We start from the raw sequence: 18,135 nt of genomic DNA on the forward strand, positions 1-18,135 counted from the left end.
GTTTGAGACCAGCCTGGGCAACTTGGCAAGACCTCGTCTCTACAATAAATTTTTTAAAAAGGCTGGGCATGGTGGCTCACGCCTATAACCCCAACACTTTGGGAGGCTGAGGTGAGAGGATTGCCTGAACCCATGGGTTCAAGACCAGCCTGGGCTGAGGCAGAAGGATCACCTAAGCCTAGCAGGTTGAGGCTATGGTAGCCATGAGCATGCCACTGTACTCCAGCCTGGATGACAGAGTGACACAAACTCAAAAAAAACAAACAAATTAGCCAGCAGTAGTGGTACATGCCTGTGGTTCCAGCTACTTGGAAGGCTGAGGCTGAAAGATCGCCAGAGCCCAGCAGGTTGAGGCTGTGGTGGCCATGAGTGTGCCACTGCACTCCAGCCTGGGGGACGGAGTGAGACTCCCAACTCAAAAAGGAAAAAACAGGCTGGATGCAGTGGCTCACGTCTATAATCCCAGCACTTTGGGAGGCTGAGGTGAGAGGATTACCTGAGCTCAGGAATTCGAGACCAGCCTGGGCAACTTGGCAACACCTCATCTCTACAATAAATCAAAAAATTAGCTGGGCATGGTGGTGCGTGCCTCTAGTTCCAGCTACTTGGAAGGCTGAGGCGGAAGAATCACCTCAGCCCAGCAGGTCGAGGCTGCAGTGGCCATGAGCGTGCCACTGCACTCCAGCCTGGATGACAGAGTGAGACTTCAGCTCAAAACAAATAAATAAATAAAAACAAAAAAACTGCTGAACACTCACCGTGGTGTGGGTAAGTGCACGCGTAAATCACCCATCATGAAATGGGCAAACGCCTGAAAGAATCTCCCAAAAAAAATTCACTGAAGCATAACACAGCCTCACAACAGTGCTAGCTGGTGCACAGATGCCGATGGGTTCCTAGAAACTTACCTAGCAGGAGAAACCTGGACTACAAGGGCCCTACCCTCCCAAAGATAATTGTGGTTTCTTTGGGGGGGGGTCTCCCTTATACCTTGACCCCACACCATTTTAAGCACCTCTCCTGTGTTGCCTCACATACCCTGGTAAGGTGGGCATTGTTACTGTCCAAGGATGTTAAGGCATAGTGAGTGAAAGCACTTGCCCAAGGTCCCCATCTAGAAAGTGGGAGAAGCAGGAGTTCAATCCAGGTAAAAGCTCCACAGCCAGGCTTTCACGGCTCTGCCTCCTACAAAAAGTCTAATCCAGAACGCCATCCCAACAGGGCCGTTAGCTTGGGTTTCCTGATCCCTGTCACCCTGTATGACGCTGCAACCCTGATTGGATGCGCCCCTCTGAGCGGGAAAGAGTCTTGGCACCTTCGAGGTGAGTCAGTATGAAACACAGATTCATGCATCCTGACTTCAGAACCTCAGAAACCACACCAAGGGCAGTGCAGTCCAGAGCGGGGAAGGACTGTGTCCTTGGCGGGCTAGCAGGGGGAGGGTCAGCTCCTGGGGCTCTCGCTTTCAGGCCAGCCCTGGGACACCAGCCCTCCACGGTGCCAGCTTTCCATCCCAGGGCCCCAACTGCAGCAGCTGACCTCCAACACCAGAGCCGTTCTTGCCTCAGTTTCCCCACCTACAGGGTGCAGGATGGCCGTAAAGTCGAGAGGCAGACACGTGATTATTGTGTACTGTGCTATCAATAAGAATGTCCTGCATTTCCAGACTTGGGGTGATCCTGTATAAATGCTCACCTGCCTTCTCCTTCATGGGGATAAAAAGGGTGAGAGAATCCACTCAGAAAGAAATGTCAGGTTAAGATAAGATGGTCCTGGTGGTGTTTGGAGTGCTTTTTTTTTTTTTTTTGAGTTGGAGTCTCACTCTTGTCACCTAGGCTGGAGTGCAGTGGAACGTTCATGGCCACTGCAGCCTCGACCTGCAAGCTCAGGAGATCCTCCCTTCTCAGCTTTCCAAGTAGCTGGAACTACAGGCATTTGCCACCACGCCTGGCTAAGTTTTTGATTTATTGTAGAGATGAGGTCTTGCTAAGTTGCCCAGGATGGTCTCAAACCCCTGGGCTGAGGCAATCTTCTCGTCTCAGCCTCCCGAAGTGCTGGGATTACAGGTATGAGCCACTGCGTCTGGCATGGCCATTCAGGAAGGTAAGTCCTTCAAGTCTTTCTCCTAGAGAGGGGCCATTCCCACACTGCAGGATGCCAACTACAAACACAGCACGGGGAGGAACAGGCTGAGAAGTGGGTTTTCAAGCCAAGTCTCAGAAAGCACAAGTGGTTGCTGTAGCAATCTTTAAGAAATGAACAAACGGAGGAGGGGAATGACAGGAGAAAACACAATTAAAAATGAACAAATAAGCCGGGCTTGGTGACTCAGCATGTAATCCCACGCCTTTGGGAGGCTGAGTGAGTGGATTGCCTGAGCCCGTGGGTTCGAGACCCGCCTGGGCAACTTGGTGAGACCTCATCTCTACAATAAAAATAAAAAATGAGCCGGGCGTGGTAGCGCGCGCCTATAGTTCCAGCTACTTGGAAGGCTGAGGCGGAAGGATTGCCAGAGCCCAGCAGGTTGAGGCTGCGGTGGCCGGGAGCAGCCACTGCACTCCAGTCTGGGCGACGGAGTGAGATGCCAACTCAAAAAAAAAAAAAAAATGAACAAATAAATACAGCAACTCAGAATTTGGAGGCACTTAGCGCTATCAGTCCTGAATACTTATACATGAGTGGTAGAAACCACCCACATTTTAAATTCTAATAACTAATATTGATTACTGAGGATTATCCTGTACAAGGCACTAATCCATGTGCTTTTTTTGGTATCCACTCATTAAGTCCTCACAATCACCCTCTTCAAGTACTATCATTGTCTCCATGTTACAAAGAAGGAAACCGCCTAAGGTTACATGCTTGGACTAGGGTCTAAGCATGCAGGCCCCCAGGCCACAGTGTCCTCCAAGGTGATAATACCTGATGATTGACTCCTCAGGACATCTCTGCAGGACAAGTGGACAGAATTTATTCCTGTTTGTTGGACAAGCTCAGAGAAGTGGTCAGCCCAGGGTCACACAGCTGGCAAGTGCCTAACGTGGATGCTGGAGCTGGATCCCTTGCTTCTAAAGCAGGGGCTCTACTCATAGGCCCAATCTGCTTCCAGTGCTCAAACATGGTGGGGACAGAGACTGATGCCAGCAGGAGGGACTCCTAGCACAAGATAGGTACAGCTGATAATTCTGAGCTGTCTGAGAATCAAGCCCAGTAAATTAGAAATAGCAATAGGCCGGGCTCGGTGGCTCAGCCTGTAATCTCAGTACTTTGGGAGGCCGAGGCAAGTGGATTGCCTAAGCCCGCGGGTTCAAGACCAGCCTGGGCAACTTGGCAAGACCTCGTCTCTACATTAAATCAAAAATTAGCTGGGCATGATAGCACATGGCTATAGTTCCAGCTACTTGGAAGGCTGAGGTGGAAGGATCGCCAGAGCCCGACAGGTTGACACTGGGGTGACCGTGAGCATGCCACTGCACTCCAGCCTGGGCAACAGAGTGAGACAACTCAAAAAAAATAAAGGCCAGGTTCAGTGGCTCAGCCTGTAATCTCAGCACTTTGGGAGGCTGAGGTGAGTGGATTGCCTGAGCTCATGGGTTCAAGACCGGCCTGAGAAACTTGGTGAGCCCTCATCTCTACAATAAATCAAAAAAATTAGCTGGGTGTGGTGGTACGCGCCTGTAGTTCTGGCTACTTGGAAGGCTGAGGCAGAAGGATCGCTGGAGTCCAGCAGGTTGAGGCTGTGGTGGCTGGTAGCATGCCACTGCACACCAGCCTGGCTACAGAGGCTGGTTCAAAAAAAAAAAGAAAAAAGGATGATAATTATCGCAGCTAAAATCTGATGCTATGTGCCAGGTATTGTTCTATGGCTCAGTATGCATTAACTTTTAATCATCACAAGCACACATGACTCCCATTATCTAGATGAGGAAACTGAGGAACTCAGAGTTCCAGGGAACATGCTCAGAATGACGTTTAGCAAGATTTTCTGGCTCCCCAGGACAATCACAAAAGCTTAGACTTATGCTGGTGACACTTGTAAAAACAGACACATGCACACAGGTAGCCTTGCCTGGCAATAAATATTTTAATTTTTTGTTTCATTTTTAGGATGACAAATAATTTTCAAGTTTATTTCCTTTTGTTTAAATACAAAGCTAAATCACAAACAGGTACAACCAAGACATTTCTCACATCGACACACTCCCATCGGATCCTCCTCCATGTCGCTGACCACTGACCAGGCTAGCATGGGGTGGGGGGAAGACTTTCTTAGGTAGCACCGTCGTGAGGCCTGGGGTGGGGTTGGGGAGGGGGGAGGTCAAGGATGAGGACAGCTCTCATACCTGTTTTCATTCACATTCACCTGGGACCAGGGTGGGCAGGAGACCCCGGATCATGACTCCCAAGCCCCAATCCCTTCGACTGAAGGGACAGTGAGAATCAGTCCTGCTCAGGGAGGGAGAAGGCGGCCACCTACTCCTCCTGCTATGACAGTCAAGGTGAAAACTTTAGCCTTGTCCTTGACCCCTGGGGCCTGTTGGGCTCTGCCCACTGTCCCGCACGCCTTTCTCTGACACTGACAGCAGCAGCTGGGACCAGGGGCACTTTAATTCATGGCTGTGTCCCCACAGGAAGGACACTGGGTGGTATGACAGACAGAGAAGGCCTTGACAGCAGGTCTGGAACTTTCAACCCAGCAAGATGGGGGTGGGTGGGGACGGGATGGGGCATATTGGGTAAGTAATTTCTGGTCCCGCTACAAAATTTTGTTTTTGATTAGAATAGAGTACCATCTCAAATCTCTTCTACAAAAACAAAAAAAAACCCCCCCAAAAAAAACGCAGCCACTTCACTCACTTCAAGACCTATATACAGGTAAGTTGTTTTCTGTGGTTTTTTTCTTTTTTCTTTTTTAAATTTTTTTTTTTGGATTTTTGCTTTTTATTTTTTTATTTTTTTAAAATAAATTCAGTGTTCACATTTCTATAAAGAATTAACCCAGTTTCAGGAAACTCTGCCCTGGCAGGATAGGTAAGCAACACTCTCCCCGCCCACGTCTAGACTGATTACCCGCCCTGATGCTTCAGGGTGCCCAGAAAAGTGGCAGCCTGTGGAAGAGTCAATCTATGTCCGGCCCGTGCTCACGAGCCACAGGGTCAGTAAGCTTTCGAGAAAGCAGAGGGGAAGACTAGCTTACTGCAAACCTTTTTAAAAAATATTCATACACTTCAATGAGCGCCTGTCGAGACGTCAGGAGAACAAGAGCTTGGAAACATCCCGTCCAGGGTGCTGGGAGGCCGCGTCATCCTCACACCCCGTCCCTGGACATTGGGGTGTGGGGCAAAACTCCCGGCTCTTGGACTGGAGGCAGGAGACTCGCCCGGCTTCCTAGTTCATTTTGACTCGTTCCTCTAAAACCTGTGCTGAGTCTTGGACTGCATGCACGGAAGCACAAACGTTCGACTTGTATGCAAAAAAAGTACAAAAACAACTAGGATATAAAAGTTTTGGTAATATAAGGCCATCTGTTCAAGTCCACCTTGGAAACCTGTAACAGATATTTAAATACTACAGTGAAAAGGCATCTTAATATACTTTTTAAAAACATCTGAAGTAATCCACTAAGATTAAGTGTGTAAAAAAAAAAATTCAATTCCCTTTGAGGGCACTTTGTCCATTGAAGAAGGGAAGGCGGGCTGGGGAGAGTGAGGGGGCGCCAGCTAATGCTTCAGCCACGGGTAGGCCTCGATGGAAGCCTTGCTGCGGTCCCCATAGTCATACAGGAGCTCCTCCCCGGCCTTGATGTCTCGGGAGGCGATGAGGATGAGGTGAGGTACGCCGTCGATGTCGTGCAGTTTGGTTTGGCAGTTTCCACATTTGCTGTGATTAATCAGTCTTCCTAGGCGATTCGTCTCTCGAGTTGCATCCACACTGGAGGGGAGGGAGGACCAGAGAGGGTTACGTTGATAAAGAGGCCTTTTAATGCTTGCTCTGAACTCTGGGGGATGTCAACGTAAAGCCATGTGTTTGGGACAAACATGCAATTCTCAAAGCTACGTTTGAGCCTAGGGACCCCTGGTGGGAGTTGGGGTGGAACCCAACAGGCTCTTTATGGAGGCATAGGAGGAAACTAAAGTTTTGCAAAATAAATACATGGGTAAAAACCAACTCCACTGGCCACAGCCAGGAAGAAGCAATTAGCAATTTCCAGAGCTGCTCTGGCCAAATGCCCTAAGGAGAGGCCAGGCACGCTGCTAAACAGGTTTTCATGTGACTAATTCACTTCTGCTCCCCGATGGATGATATGGCATCCAGGGCACCTTCAGTTCCAAATATGAAAAATGAGAAGTAGCTGGGTACAGTGGCCCAAGCCTGTAATTCCAGCACTTTGGGAGGCTGAGGTAAGAGGATTGCCTGAGTCCAGGGGTTTGAGACTAGCCTGGGCAACTTGGTGAGACATCGTCTCTACAATATATCAAAAAGTTAGCCAGGCATGGTAGTACACGCCTGTAGTTCCGGCTACTTGGAAGGCTGAGGCAAAAGGATTGCCTGAGCCCAGCAGGTGAAGGCTGCGGTGGCTGTAAGCATGCCACTGCACTCCAGTCTGGGCTACAGATTGAAACCCTGAGGTAAAAAAAAAAAAGTGGCCAGGTGCAGTGGCTCAAGCCTGTAATCCCAGCACTTCGGGTGCCCAAGGCGAGAGGACTGCCTGAGAGCAGGGGTTCAAGACCAGCCTGGGCAATTTAGTGAGACCTCATCTCTACAATAAATCAAAAAATAAGCTGGGTGTGGTAGCACACACCTGTAGTTCCAGCTACTTGAAAGACTGAGGCGGAAGGTGGCCTCAGTCCATGGCAGGAGGATTGCTTGAGCCCTGGAGTTCAAGACCAGCCTGGGCAACATCCCAAGACGCTTTCTCAACAAAAATAAAAAAATTAGGCCAGGTGCAGTGGCTCTCTGTGAAAGCGAGAGGATTGCCTGAGCTCACAGATTCGAGACCAGCCTGGGAAACATGGCAATATCTTGTCTCTACAATAAATCAAAAAATTAATTAGCCAGGCATGGTGGCGCACCCCTGTAGTTCCAGCTACTTGGAAGACTGAGGCAAAAGGATCACCTGAGCCCAGCAGGTCAAGGCTGCGGTGGCCGGGAGCGTGCCCCTGCACTCCAGCCTGAGCAACAGAGTGAAACTCCAACTCAAAAAAATAAATACAAATAAAATAAAATAAATCAAAAAATTAGTTGGGCATGGTGGCATGCCCCTGTAGTTCTAGCTACTTGGAAGGCTGAGGCAGAAAGATCACCTGAGCCCCGAAGGTCGAGGCTGTGGTGGCAATGAGCATGCCACTGCACTCCAGCCTAGGCAATGGAGTGAGACTCTGACACACACACACACAAATTAGCTGGGTGTGGTGGCCTGTAGTCCCAGCTACTCAGAAGGCTGAGGGAGAAGGATCACTTGAGCTCAAGAGGTAGAAGCTGCAATGAGCCCAGATCATGCCACTCTACACCACCCTTGGTGACACAGTGAGACACCCAGCTTAAAAAAAAAAAAAAAAGGCCAGATTCGGTGGCTCAGCTTGTAATTCCAGCACTTTGGAAGGCCAAGGCGAGAGGATTTCCTGAGCCTGTGGGTTCGAGATTAGCCCAGGCAACTGGGCAAGACTTCGTCTCTACAACAAATCAAAAAAATTAGCCAGGCATGGTAGTGCACTCCTGTAATTTGGGCTACTTGGAAGGCTGAGGCGTAAGGATCTCAGGAGCCCAGCAGGTCGACACCGGGGTGGCCATGAGCGTGCCACTGCACTCCAGCCTGCGCGATGGAGTGAGACTCCAACTCAAAAAAAACAAAGGGAAGGGCAGTGAGAGCTGCAGCACAGCTTGAAGAAAGGCAACAGAACAGAAGAAGACAAGATGCCCAGCCATGAAAGAAAGTCAGGATTTCTGCGCTGCCCCTGGCCCTCTGACCTGTCCTCTCTGCTCAGAGCAGAGAAAAGCTACTCAAAGCAATGGTGGACTCACCAGTAGGTTTTGCTCAGATACTGAAAATAGTACATGTAGCAGCCTGTGGAGGGATCCTGTGCATACAGAGCCTCCCGCTTCTTGGCATCGGTGATCTCGATGAGGTCCCCATGGTATTCCACCACAAAGTCGCCCCGGGAGAACTGCTTGGTAGCGATCACTCCCCTGCCTTTGCCATCGATGAGGTCAATCTGTCGGGAGGTGATGAAGCAGTGTTGGTTCCTAATAGTTCCAGCTGGCAGCATGCTTGGCTTCTGAGAGCTGGGGGCTTATCCCACTCCCGATAGCTCTCCTGAGGTAGGTATGCCATACAATTCATTCATTGCCCATGTATACGTGTTTACGGGTTTTATGAAATGGATGCAGCTGTGCCTAGAATCCAGCTCTACAACGCTGTTATCACCCTACAAATTTGGCTCCCTTGTGCCTACTGCAAAGCATTGCTACATCAGAGCCTTATGAGAGATTTGCCAAGGTGGCTATTGCCCATTTTGCAGATGAGGAAACTGAGGCTTAAAGAAGAAGAGTTACAAATCTAAGGCCACACAGCTAGGTAGTGGTGTGGCAGGGACTCAAATCTACACACTGGGCCCCTCTGCTTAGCGCTGTATTCTGTGCCTTTATTGGTAAAAAGCTGGACAGTGTTCTGGGTCTCACCTTCATTCCGTAATGTACGCTCTTGTGCATCTCCTCATTCTATGCTACATGGAGTGGGAAGAACTGCTTGAGGGGCTCACAACTAAGTGTGTGTCCCCCAGAGAAGGCAGAAGTGGAAGCTTCTGACCTGAGTCCTAGTCCAGACCCAGCTGGCCACCACTGTCGAGTTATTCCCCTCTCGCCCAAACCAAGTGTGTTTGGAATATACAAAAAAGGCTGGGTGCAGTGACTCAAGCCTGTAATCCCAGCACTTTGGGAGGCTGAGGCAAGAGGACTGCCTGAGCTCAGGGGTTTGAGACCAGCCCAGACAACTTGATGAGACCTTGTCTCCTACTGTAGACAGAGTGAGACTCCAACTCAAAAGAAACAAAGTTTCCCCAGGCTAAGTAAATGAAGCCAGACACAAGTAGCTATGTACTATACGACTCCATGTATATGAACTTTCCAGAAGAGGCAAATTCAGAGAGACAGAAAGCCCATTAGTGGATGCCAGGGGCTGGGGAGTGATTGGTAATGGGTACAGGGTTTCTGTTTGCGAGGGGGACAGGGATGATGGTTGCACAGCAATGGGAACATATGAAATGTCACTGAACAGTGTACTTCAAAATGGTCTCATAAGACATTTCCTAAACTAGGTTTAGTTGTTGGCTCTCTGACAACCTAACAGAGTCTGACTAGTCACAGTGACCATCAGAGCGCTAAAGCCACATGGCAGCCACCGTCAACCACGATGCAGTGGGCAGGGTTATCCCTTACCTTCATGCCTTCTTCCTTCCCACTTTCAATCAGTTCGTCTATTCTTTTCCTTTCTTCAGACTGGGGGGAAGAGACACAAAACAACAGCATCAGCACTGTCTCCCAGTCCTGCTCTGGGTAGTTCCGTGACCTTGAACTCTGGCCGCTTGGGCCACCCCCACAGGGTCACAGTTGGCCTCGATGATATCAGTCCTCAATGATGCCAAAGTCCACAGCAGCCCTCCTTTTCTCGCCAGCCAACTGCTGTGAACAATCTATCATCTGAGGTTTGACTGGATCAGCAGGGAAACAGTGGTGGCCCAGGGGCAGAAGGGGGCTTGTAGATATGCTCTGTCTGGCCCATGCAGCATTTTTAAAAATGCCCAAAGTTCATGACCCACCTGGGCAACTTGGCGAGGCCTCATCTCTACAATAGATCAAAATGAGCTGGGCATGGTAGCGCGCGCCTGTAGTTCCAGCTACTTGGAAGGCTGAGGCGGAAGGATAGCCGGAGCCCAGCAGGTTGAGGCTGCGGTGGCCAGAAGCGGCCACTGCACTCCAGTCTGGGCGAGAGTGAGACTCCAACTCAAAAAAACCCCAAAAAAACAAACAAATAAAACCCCCAAAAAACCCAAACTGAGCTAGGCAGAGTGGTGCATACCTGTAATCGTAGCGCTTTGGGAGGCCAAGGTGGGAGGATGGCTCAAAGACCAGCCTAGGCAACATAGTGGGACCCCTTCTCAAAAAAAAAAAAAATCCAAATCACCAACATCTGAAAATCAGGACTCAGTTGGGTACAGTGACTCACACCTTGTAATCCCACGCACTCTGGGAGGTGGAAGCGAGAAACTGCCTGAGCCCAGGGATTCGAGACCATACCTGAGCAACACGGTGACACCTCATCTCTACAATAAGTCAAAAAATTAGCCGGGCATGTGTGCCTGTGTGTCCAGCTACTTGGAAGGCTGAGGCAGAAGAATCGCCTGAGCCCAGCAGATCGAGGCTGTGGTGGCCGTGAGTATGCCACTACAGTCCAGCCTAGGCAACAGAGTGAGACTCCAACTCAAAATAAATGAATGAGTAAATAAATAGGTTAGATAAAAATAAAAATCAGGGCTCTGACTTCACATATAATCAGCTACAGCAGCCGGGCTCAGTGGCTCAGCCTGTAATCCTGCGCCTTGGGAGGCTGAGGTGAGTAGATTGCCTGAGCCCACGGGTTCAAGACCCGCCTGGGCAACTTAGTGAGACCTCATCTCTATAATAAATAAAAAAAATTAGCCGGACGTGGTAGCACGCGCCTCTAGTTCCAGCTACTTGGAAGGCTGAGGTGGAAGGATCTCTGGAGCCCAGAAGGTCGAGGCTGCGGTGGCCTGGAGTGGCCACTGCACTCCAGTCTGGGTGACAGAGTGAGACTCCAACTCAAAAAAAAAAAAAAAAAAATCAGCTACAGCAGATCAGTGGTTGTGCCCTTTGGACAGGACACGTCTGATGGCGCCTGTAGACGTCTCCCTAGGACCTCTGGGGTTCGTCGCCACAGAATCCCCCACCATGGATGAGAAGGGGGCCTCCCACCCAGAGGATCAACACAGCCCTAAAAGGAGAAGCCAGAAGAGTGAACCCTCCCAGGCTCACCTGCTAAAGGGGACCCCTCCTGCTCCTCCCCCCATCCTTCCCTACCCCTGGATCCCACTGCTTTATCATAGCACAAACACTAGGAAACAAAAGGGAACTGTACAAAGACCAGAAGCCCCAAACCAGCGTGACTTGCCAGCACGAACCTCTACCTCCAAACCAGATGGCATATGTGGGAAGCGACCACCAACTGCCGGGCTCAGGCCTCCCCCACACGCAGAGGCCCAAACCTGCAGCCTCTGCAGTCTCAGTCCACACCTCCATGTGCCAGGTCCCACCTCATGTGCTGGAGACACTGGCGAACAAGCAACCTCAAGTACAATCCTAAATCCAGCCACCTCCTCCTCCTCACTCCCACTGAGGCCCTCCAGTTGAGCCATAGCCACCTCCCTGGTCTCCTGGCTGCCACACTGACCCCACACACTTGTCTCTCCAGCAGCTGGAGGGCTCTTTTCCAAAAGTAAATAAGATTGTGCCATATCCCTGCTTAAAACCTTTCAGTAAGTTTGCTTAGTAGTAATATACCAAACAGTACCAATATTAGTACTATGACTTTCACATATCAATATTAACCTTGAACATAAATGGATTAAATGTTCCACTTAAAAGCTATAGCTTGGTAAAATAGATTAAAAAAAACATGACCCAGCTGGGCTTGGTGGCTCAGCCTGTAATCCCAGCACTTTGGGAGGCCAAAGTGAGTGGCCTGCCTGAGCCTGCAGGTTCAAGACCCACCTGGGCAGCGAGACCTCATCTCTACAATAAATCAAAAAATTAACTGGGCATGGTGGCACATGCCTGTAGTTCCAGCGACGTGGAGGGTTGAGGCAGACAGAAGGATCACCTGAGCCCAGCAGGTCAAGGCTGTGATGGCCAGCAGCATGCCACTGTCCTCCAGCCTGGGTGACAGAGTGAGACTCCAACTCAAAAAAAAAAAAAAAAATCTTGTGTGATGGTGAGGGTTGAGCTTCTATTGAACTTGTCATCAAATAGTGACCATAGTACCCCACAGATAATTTTTCAACCCCCACAGCTTCTCTATAAAATTAAAATTATGCCCAAAATAAAAAGTTTATTGAAAGAAAAACAAAAGAGTTCCAGTAGCTTCTCACTGCTACTAGATAAAATCCAAACTTTTTCCAATGATGTGTGAGGTTCTGCAGGCTCCAGGCTCCGCCTCCTAACCCTCATCTACCACCCTCATTCTGTTCCCACATTCCAGCCACATCTGCTGGCTCTTTCAAAAAGGCAAGCTTGGCCAAATATGGTGGCTCATGCCTGTAATCTCAACACTTTGGGAGTCTGAGGCAAGAGGATTGCTTGAGCCCAGGAATTCAAGATCAGCCTAGGCAACATAGTGAGACTGTGTTTCTGAAAAACAAAAAACAAAAACAAACAAACAAAAAAACCAAGAGGGCAAGCTTGTTCCTGCCTCAGGACCTTTGCACTTGCTGTCTCCCCACCTGGGGTGTACTTTCTCTGATCTATTTGCCTGGCTTGCTTCCTCCCTTCCTTCAGTGCTCTGCTCAAAAGTCACTTAATCAGATAAACTTTTCTGATTACCATGACCGTCATGGCTAAAGTAGCCTTAGCCTAGTCATTCTATTCAACTCTTTCATTTTATTAAATTGTCGAAGTGCTGTTTAAAATTATCTTGCTACTTTAGTTGTATTTTCTTTTCTTTCTTTCTTTTAGACAGGGTTCTGTTCTGTTGCCCAGGCTGCTGGAGTACAGTGGTGCAATCATAGCTCACTGTAACCTAGAACTCCTGGACTCAAGAGATCTGCCTGCCTCAGTCTCCCAAGTGCTGGGGTTACAGCCATCAGCCACCCCACCCAGACTGGTATATATACACACACATATATATATATTTTTTAGTTGGAGTCTCACTCTGTCACCCAGGCTGGAATGCAGTGGCATGCTCACAGCCACCGCAGCCTTGACCTGCTGGGCTCAGGCAATCCTTCCACTTCAACCTTCTAAGTAGCTGGAACCATAGGCATGTGCCACCACACCCAGATAATTTTTTGATTTATTGTAGAGATGAGGTCTCGCCAAGTTGCCCAGGCTAGTCTCAAATCCCTGGGCTCAGGCAATCCTCTCGCCTCCACCTCTCAAAGTGCTGGGATTACAAACATGAGTCACCAAGCCAGGCTTTTAAAAAAATTATTAACTGGGCCAGGCTCAGTGGCTCAGCCTGTAATCCTGTGCCTTGGGAGGCCGAGGTGAGTGAATTGCCTGAGCCTGTGGTCTCGAGACCCACCTGAGCAACTTGGCAAGACCTCATCTCTAGAATAAAAAAAGAAAAAAAATTAGCCGGGCATGGTAGCGCACGCCTGTAGTTCCAGCTACTTGGAAGGCTGAGGCGGAAGATTGCCGGAACCCAGCGGGTGGAGGCTGCGGTGGCCAGCAGCGGCCACTGCACTCCAGTCTGGGTGACAGAGTGAGACTCCAAATCAAAAAAAAAAAAAATTATTGATCACTCTCACTTGAATATAACTTCTATGAGTACGGGGGCCTGATCTACTTTACTGTGGAGTCTTCTGGCCTAGAACAGTGGCACACAGTAGGCCCCCAAAACATCACCACCGCCGGATGTGATGGCTCATGCTTGTAATCTCAGCACTTTGGGAGGCCAAAGCAAGAGAATTGCTTGAGCCCAGAAGTTCGAGGCCAGCTAGACAACATAGCAAGCCTTTTCATCTCCACCAAAAAAAAAAAAAAATCAAAAAATATGCCGGGCGTGGTGGCACATGCCCATAATCCCAGCTTCTAAGGAAGCAGAAGGATCACGTGAGCCCAGGAGGTCAAGGCTGCTGGTAAACTGTGATTGTGCCACCGCACTCCAGCCTGGGTGCAAGAGTAAGACCCCAATTCAAAACAAAAAATAAAAATCACCACTATCACCACACATAACCACTTTGCTGCATGATTAATTTGTCACAGGCATGCAGAGAGCAGTCAGAAATATAGAGGAACATACACTGAAAACAGGAGTGGGGGGTGGGGAGAAAAAAAAAGAACGGCATTAGTCGTGGAGAATTGGGTCGGAGGATGGGGACGTTCCTGCTGGGACTGAACATGGCACAGAGGAGATGAGCTGAGGAAAGCTGGGCCCCCTCCAGATGCCCTGAATGCAGAGCCAGGGAGGCCAAGTCTCCTGAGGGCCAGGAGTCTGGGGTATGCAAACACCCAGCCCGGTTTTCCTGGGAATTCTGGCAGCAGCCCACAGCGGGCAGATGGAATGGGAGAGATGTGGGTCGGAACTGGGGTGGGAGGAAGGAGAGGACCTTCCTGAGGAGGAGCTAGCAGGCTGCTTTACACGTCACCCCCAGGCCTGAGCTGGGATGAAGAAGCCAGGGCCCTGCCAACAGGCACAGTCCCTGTCCCAGTGCTGGCTGCCACTCCCCTTGCAGCCAGGCGAGCCAGCCAAGGGCCCCACAGTGAAGCGCCCCACATTCAGGGCGTTTCTCCAAGGCCCACCTTGTGTGCAAACCCTGTGACCCAGATTCCACCCTGCTGCCCAGGAGCTGCATGCTGGACCTAGGCCCTGCTCACCGCAGTCTTCGACTCAATGAGGTGTCTGCGAGGCCCTGCCTTTCAGTTTCACTCCTGACTACCTGGCCAAGAATAGCCTCTCTCATGCCGCACCCACCTGGACCCCCAGCCTGGACCCAGAAGGGCAGTCAGGCCAGACTGACCCCACCCCTCAGATGAGGCCTGCCACCCCGCCTTTGGGCATTCACTGCACGGTCAGGAGAACACATGGTCAGGCTGGCTCCAGCCTCATCATCCTGGCCAGCAACAGCTCGCATGTTCACTCAGCAGAGCCAACACAAACAGCCAGGGGCACAGCACAGCTCTGCTCACCACGGCTCTCCGTCCAGCAGGAACAGGGAGCTTCATTGTGCCTGCAGACCTCGCTCGGGGGAGGTGAATGGGTCGTCCCCCCAGGCAGCTGCTGCAAGCTGGAGACCTGCAGCCCTCCCTCCTCCTGGCAGCCAGGCTCTTGCTTCTCATGAACCAGCATACTCAGCTGCCCCACCCCCAAGCCCACAGCAGCCCCCGTGCACTCTCAGCAGACGTTCCCTGTGTGGGCACACTGCGGCTCCAACTCCAGTTGGGAGAGGACTTGGGCTCTGTGGCCTGGCACCGCCTCGCCCTCTGCAGTGCTGTCTTTAAGAGTGACCTAGCACAGCCTCCCACCGCCGGCGAATGTTTTATAACAGCTCATACTTGGCTGAAAAACATTACCATTTTCAGGAAATAAAGCCAAAGCAGCTCTCTGAGGGGAAAAAATGAACCCCTTTTTTGTTTTTTTAATGAAGCGTCTTTGAATACAAGAAAAAGAGAGAAAGAACACTAGACCACTGTATATCTGCATATTTAACATAAAAAGTCCCGAAGAGTCTATGTGAGGATTGAAATGCTAAACCCACAAAGCAGGGATCTCACCTCTCTGTAACAGGCAAGCCTGGAGGTGACCGTGGGGATATGGGAGAGTGGAGGGCTGCCCCAGATGCCCCTGAGTGGGAAGGTGGAGGGACCTGGCCACGCCTTGGGTTTCCTTAACAGAAAGGCAATAACCACACCCCACTGCATCAAATATTGACTGAGTGCAGCATAGCTTAGCCCTCTGTAAACACAGTGGTGGAGGCCTGCCCAGGCCAGCTGGTGCTGATCCCCATTCTGCATGTTACCTAGCGATGGCAGTGGGGTGGAAAAGAGCAGGGAAGGGTCTTGGGAGGTGACAACACTGGGAAGCAACAGTGATGACAGGAACAGTTCACTGGTGCTTACTGTATGCCAGGCATGCACCGAAGGATTCCTCACCCACGAACACATTAAACCTCACAACAGCCCCGCCAGGTACTGCTTTATCATGCCATTTTACAGACTGGAGTGCTAGGGCACAGAACAGATGAGTGACTGGCCTGAGGTTATAAAACCAGCACATGGCTCCCTTGCTCTTTACTGCCCTGAGTCACAACAGGGAAACTTCCAGAAGACAGACAAACCTCTGAAAGAACAGGAAGCCTTTCCCATGGTCTTAGACTCCACATGGCCCCGCCAACGAGTCCTAGAAAATCCACCTTCATGGCAGTGCCTGGCTTTCCACACCACATGCTACAAGTCACAAAGTTTCTTCACACAAGTGTCTGAACCAAGCCTCACAGTGACCCCATCAGAAAGGCAGAATACGCTTTGTGGTGATTATTGATGGACCGAGCAGAAAACCAGGGCCAGAGAGGCCAAGAGACGTCGCTCCAAGAGGACACAAACAAGGCTCAGGACACACATGCCAAGCAAAGCCCACTGGGCCACCCTGTCCCCTCACAAGCTGGAATTAAACCCACGTGACCCTACCTGTAGTTCAGTTTTGCTCTTCCTGGAGCTCCTCCGGACAGGGTAGAAATCTGTGAGTTTGCGATTATGTTGTGTTTTTCCTTGAGCTCTGGGTAAGAAGAGGAGAGAATAAATGTTAGAAGTGAAAACCACGCTCACACAGAAGAGACACACAACTCCCTGGGAGGCGGCTCCTTAGAAAGGATGCTACTTAAATATCTCTGTCCACTGGAGCCTGATAACCACTCGGCTCACTAGCCTATGATGGTCTCAGGGAGAGTTCCAAAGACAGGCTGCTTGTTCTCGGGGAGGGGGCAGGAACGGAGGGCAGTTCTTGACCTCTGGACCCATGCCACACTGAGATGCTGACAGATAACAGCCTCACTGGTGAGGACTCAAGGAATCCGAGTCTCTGATGTGAGCGGGGCTGACAAGTGGGCCACTTAACCCCTGTGGGCACCTGAACAGGCTTGACTGGGGTCAGGAGAACCCATTGCTTTGAGTCAGGAAGAGGACTTGGCGGGCACTTACTTTTTCCGAGGGGCTTGTCTGCCCTTGATGGGCTTTTTCAGGGCTTGCTTGGCGATGGCTCCATTGGTGGAATCACAAGATGAGGCTGGAGTTTTTGGAAGTTCTGCTGCTTCAGATTTTTGGTTTGGAAAAGGTGCCAGGGGACCTCTCCTGGTGTCTTTGATCTTCTGCTCCTCAGACTTCATGGTGCTCCGTATTGTGTTCCCAGCATTTCTTTTCTCTGTAGACGAGGGAAGGAGAGGACAGGGGTTTATGTTATACTCTGTCTCCCAACCACTAGACCATCAGCTGCTTTCCAAGACTGGTTTTGAGAACAGAGGATTGTTGAGTGTCAAAGGAGGGCCCCTGGCCTACTAAGAACTATGTCCACTCCTGGCTATCCCAGCTAACTTCAGTTGTATTTTTCGACCAAGACACTGGACAGAGGTTTTAGGCTTCCACATCCTAACGTGGGAGAGTCCGAGAAGCGGAAGCATACCAGATAGTGACACTGGCAAGAGTGCCTGATCAATAGCTTTCAGGAATTAGGCTGCAGACCTAAGATCAAAAGCTCGGTTCCTAAAGACTGGGCTGGCAGTGGAGGACAGGAGTAAAGTGACAAAAGGACTCTTTCCCCAAGACCCACTTGGCATGCTCTATTTCAGACTTTAAAAATTGAAAAATTTGAGGCAACCCCTTCAGGTCCCCTCCTACCGGGAGAGCTTTTCTGTCCTCTCAAATCCTGCTTTCTCAAAAAATAAATACATAAATAAATAGCTGGGCTCGGTGGCTCAGTCTGTTATCTCGCGCCTTTGGAAGGCTGAGGTGAGTGGATTGCCTGAGCCCGTGGGTTCAAGACCCACCTGGGCAACTTGGCGAGACCTCATCTCTACAATAAATCAAAAATTAGCTGGGCGTGGTAGCGCGTGCCTGTAATTCCGGCTACTCGGAAGGCTGAGGCGGAAGGATTGCTGGAGCCCAGGGGGTCGAGGCTGCGGTGGCCGGGAACGGCCACTGCACTCCAGTCTGGGCGACGGAGTGAGATTTCAACTCAAAAAAAAAAAATTAAATAAATAAATAAAATAAATAAAAAAATTCTGCTGAGGCAGGAGGATTGCTTGAGCCTAGGAGTTCAAGACCAGCCTGGGTAATGTACCAAGAATCCAACTAAAAAAAAAAAAAGAAGCCGGGCTTGGTGGCTCAGCCTGTAATCCGCGCTTTGGGAGGCTG

General features: G+C 50.3%; 1 protein-coding gene across 2 annotated transcripts in view; it reads right to left on the reverse strand.

The window, feature by feature from the left end:
• Window positions 1–4,065: 4,065 nt before the first annotated feature.
• KMT5A (lysine methyltransferase 5A) overlaps window positions 4,066–18,135 on the reverse strand; it is a 28,448-nt gene continuing 14,378 nt past the window's right edge. For both annotated transcript variants that reach the window (XM_021718255.1, XM_021718254.1), the window contains exons 3-7: window positions 16,927–17,146; window positions 16,417–16,504; window positions 9,436–9,495; window positions 8,023–8,213; window positions 4,066–5,931 (exon numbers count right to left, since the gene is read on the reverse strand). In XM_021718255.1, coding sequence (XP_021573930.1) covers window positions 5,721–5,931; window positions 8,023–8,213; window positions 9,436–9,495; window positions 16,417–16,504; window positions 16,927–17,111 — 735 coding nt within the window. In that variant the 5' untranslated portion in view covers window positions 17,112–17,146 and the 3' untranslated portion in view covers window positions 4,066–5,720. The remainder of the gene's footprint in view (window positions 5,932–8,022; window positions 8,214–9,435; window positions 9,496–16,416; window positions 16,505–16,926; window positions 17,147–18,135) is intronic.

This window comes from Carlito syrichta, unplaced genomic scaffold (genome assembly GCF_000164805.1).
Source record: "Carlito syrichta isolate Samal-C Ts95f unplaced genomic scaffold, Tarsius_syrichta-2.0.1 Scaffold312038, whole genome shotgun sequence".
NCBI lineage: Eukaryota > Metazoa > Chordata > Mammalia > Primates > Tarsiidae > Carlito > Carlito syrichta.